This window comes from Odocoileus virginianus, chromosome 5 (assembly GCF_023699985.2).
Source record: "Odocoileus virginianus isolate 20LAN1187 ecotype Illinois chromosome 5, Ovbor_1.2, whole genome shotgun sequence".
NCBI classification, from domain to species: domain Eukaryota; kingdom Metazoa; phylum Chordata; class Mammalia; order Artiodactyla; family Cervidae; genus Odocoileus; species Odocoileus virginianus.
The window spans coordinates 15,632,093-15,636,288 of record NC_069678.1 but is presented as its reverse complement, the minus strand read 5'-3'; the positions used below and the strand labels follow the sequence as shown (position 1 = coordinate 15,636,288).

Here is a 4,196-nt window from a genome sequence, read left to right as displayed (position 1 = left end):
TTCTATATATAGGTATTTTAAAACAAAGATAACTTTACTATCATGCTGGTATATGTACTTGATGGACTTCACTGGTGATTCAGATGGTAAATAATCTGACTGCACTGCAGGAGACACAGGTTTCATCCTTGGGTCTGGAAGATCCCCTGGAGAATGGAATGGCTATCAACTCCAGTATTCTTACCTGGAGAATCCCATGAACAGAGGAGCCTCGCAGACTAGAGTCTATGATATTGCAAAGGGTTGAACACGACTGAGCAACTAAGCACACACATCCTACAAAACCAGAGGGAAGTAAAAATGTCTTCAACTTGGGACTGGATTGATCCACTCAAACAATCAGTTCTTTTGCATTCCTCTAGCTTTCTTTATATACATATATTGGAGGGCATGCATGTTCTGGCATAACTGGCCTGAAAGAGCCCAATCTGAAAAATTTAGATGCATTCACATTTTAAATGTATTTGCATAATTTCAAATTATCAATCCTTGTTTTCTAAGATAAAAAAATGGAAACCTAATTGCATGGAGAGGAACTCAGGGGACACTGATAGATAAGAAATAGACAAAATTCAGATAATTTGAAAAGGAAGAGGCATTTGAGAAAGCTAAAAAGAACTGTTTCTACTGCAATAGGAATGAAGAAAAATATTAGAATAATTGTGGTACAAGTATATTTACAAATGCAGTGACAAGAAAAAGAGGGTGTTTTCGTTGATACCTTACATTTCCTCTAAAGTATGATGCAATGATATCAGGTAACACTGTGTTTGGAAGGAGTGACAAAGAGGGCCATGGGAGGGGAGAATAGTTAATTGTTTTAAGTGGAAGTGAGAATATGCACAATACCTTCTGCAGAGAACAGGAGATTGGTGATAATTGAAAAAGAAATATCCAGCTAAGCAAAACTGATCAAAATATGCTTCAAAATGAAAGGACTGTGGATATATAATATATAATCCTTTAGTCTGAAAGACACAGGGGTCAGAAAAGGATACACATGTAATAGAACTTATAGGAAAGCTATAAGGAAGAAACTTTGGCTGTATTAATATAAAATTGACTTTAAGGACAAGGGAGAGGATTATCCAAAGTCACCTGGATTATTATACCCATTTCCTGGTGACTCTATCAAAGAATGCTATTAATGAAATGAAAAGTACCTTGGGAATAATCCAGAGAAAAATAACCAGGATTTGTCAAAGGAGTCATCAGCTAGGTTAAAGGTGTCTTAGGGAAAGCATACATCATTCATCTTCAAATATTTAAATCACTGCTGTGGAAGTGAAAAATTATATACAAGATATTCATCTCCAGAAATAATATGTGTAATGAAAAGGAGGGCAGCATATAAAAGTGGAGTTTTATAACAGTGATATTTAACAGTGGTTAAACTAGAGGCAGAAATACTGCAGGTAAGATACCTGCAATAACAGAGCAGTTGGAAGTGATAGACTTGGGTCCTTTTCAACATTGATAACTCATGGTTATATTAAATTTCAACTAGATTTATCCCATTTTCTTAACGATTTTTTTGTGAAGAGTCCTGTTGAGGCTTTTCTAAACTTGAAAATTTGTAATGACTGGACCTTCTATATTGAATTACCATCCACAGTATGTTATTTATCCTTCCTAGAAGAGACTAAAATCATTGTTACCTAAGTATATATACAGCTTATTCAGTTTTCAGTACAGTAGAAACTACCACAACATTGGGAAACAACTAAATTCCAATAACATTAATTTAAAGTATACTTCCCTGTTCAAGTTTAAGAGCATTTCAAATGTGTATAGTATTAATAATTACCCCAAGTTTAAGACTGCATTTCACCAAACCTATCAAATTAATACCATGAAGAAGCTTTCACTATGAGGTTATAAAGTGCTATGTGAATGAAAGACAACACTATCATCACTTTTACAGTTATTGGTATATCCTCAGAAAAGAGTATTTTGTAGATATGAAGTACTCTTATTACAGAGCTTTAGAATAAAATCCTCTTCTGCCAATCACTTTTCGAATGGCCATCTGGACATCTTTGTTCCTTAGGCTATACACCAAGGGGTTCAACAATGGAGTCACAACTGTGTAGGTCACTGTTACAAATCTATCTTTGCTGGATGGGTACTTGGATGACAGCCGCAGATAGACAAAGGAGGCACAGCCATAGTGGACAATGACTACAGTAAGATGGGAGGCACACGTTGAGAAGGCTTTTCGCTTGCCGTCAGCTGATGGGATCCTCAGGATGGTGTGAACAATGAAGCCATAAGAGATGCAGATAAAAGTCATAGGGGCCATGAGTGCTAAAACTCCACCAATGAAGATGATGAGTTCATTGATATAGGAATCAGTACAGGCAAGGCGGATAACTGGTGAAATGTCACAGAAGTAATGGTTAATCTTGTTGGGGCCACAGAAAGGTAGTTCAAAAACTAAGAGGGAGCCTATCAATGAAAACAAAAAACCAATTACAGCACAAGTGGCTGCCAATTGTCCACAGACTTGCCAGCTCATAAGGACAAAGTACCGAAGTGGATGACAGATGGCAACAAAGCGGTCATAACCCATGATTCCCAGTAGCATGCAATTAGTGACAGCAAAACCAAGGAAGAAAAACATCTGAGTGGCACAGTTAACAAATGAGATTGTTCTGAGCAGAGACAACAGATTTATGAGCATCTTGGGCAGAATGACAAAGGTATAGCATGTCTCAGAGATGGAAAGGATCCCTAGGAAGAAATACATAGGGATGTGGAGGCTGCGATCCAGGCAGATGACAGTGACAATGGTGATGTTTCCACTCAGGATAATCAGATACAGGCACAGAAAAACAGCGAAGAGGATGAACTGGATTTCTCCAAGGTTGGAGAATCCCATCAATAGGAACTCTGCGACAGAGGAATAATTAGCTTGATTCATTTGTTCCCCAAGATTGATCTACAGAGGACAAAAATGAAGAAACAGTGTTTGCCATGAAAGGGGGAGATAGTTAGTTCCACTATGGATTGAGGAACAAGAAATAGGAGAATGGATAAGGACCAATGCTAGTAGGAAATGCCCGATGGACCATGTCAATTCATGGAATTGTTTCCAGAACTCAAGAGTACATGTTTCCAGTGTTTAAGTCTAGGAAATTATTTTCACACTCTCTACTTCAAATAGCAATTAGGGAATGGAAATGTCTGAAACTTCCTGCATATTAGCCTAACTCTATCATTTATTATCTGTGTAATTTTTTGTGCTTCAGCTTTTTCATGTGTAACATAAATTACTAATAACACCTCTTTCCTAGTTTTCTTATGAAAATTAAAGCACTGAGAAATGCACATGCACACTGTAAACTTCTATTAAATGTCAGCTTCTGCTACATAAGGTATTTAATTTTCAGGAAGTAGTGTTAGTTTTTCTTAAGCTTCCTTTTAGAAATACTTTAAACATATATCTACTTCAGGTTTTAGTTTTTAATCCTATTATTTTATTAAAAAAAATCTACCAGACCAACATGCATACCCAATTCCTATTTGCATGCATTTATGGAGACAATAATATTGTGTTGACTTTAGTACATCCTTTGCCTTTAATCAATCAATTTCATGCACTTAATAGAAGAGAGTTGAGTGGATTTTAGTATATTTAAGTGACTCTAGAGAAGCACAAAGTTATTACAATCAGGTTGGCCATTGTTATTACTAAATATCTACCGTTATGCCAAGATAATTCTCTGATTCTGCTCTAATTGTAGTTTCAAACTTAAAGAGAAAATAAATCAAACACATCAGACCTTACTTCAATATGAACCATTGTGTCTGTTCACATTTTATCTGGATTTCCAACAGAACTCAACATTGCATTGGGTGCACCTGGCCTCAAGGAGTTTCAGCTCCTCCAATTTCTCCTTACTAAAGGATGAGCAAATCCTTTTTGCAATTCAACTAAAATCAAGTTTGAATTTTTAAAGTGATAAAAAGATCAAAGCAACCAAATAGTTGAAAATATAAGGCACCAAAGAAGAATATGAAAAGAAAAACTTCTACCTAAAGTAGCTCAGTTGAAGAGACCAGCTGTCCGATCCTACATTTTCAAGGTATATTTCTTAATCTATACCATCTTTGAATGTTTTCGCTTCACATTCTCTCACTTCAAGAGAAGGAAAAGTATCAGTTTCATTTTTCTACCTGAGTGTAGCATAGTG

The 4,196-nt window shown here is 36.1% G+C and overlaps 1 protein-coding gene across 1 annotated transcript; it reads right to left on the bottom strand.

The window, feature by feature from the left end:
• Nucleotides 1–1,975: 1,975 nt before the first annotated feature.
• On the bottom strand, nt 1,976–2,923 carry LOC110145474 (olfactory receptor 10R2-like). Its single transcript, XM_020905814.2, has one exon. It carries the CDS (start codon nt 2,921–2,923, stop codon nt 1,976–1,978), a length of 948 nt encoding a protein of 315 aa, XP_020761473.2.
• Between the last annotated feature and the right edge of the window lie 1,273 nt (nt 2,924–4,196).

Coding starts and splice junctions, on each gene's coding strand:
- LOC110145474 (XM_020905814.2), bottom strand. CDS start 2,923: ATGAATCAAGCTAATTATTCCTCTGTCGCAGAGTTCCTATTGATGGGA.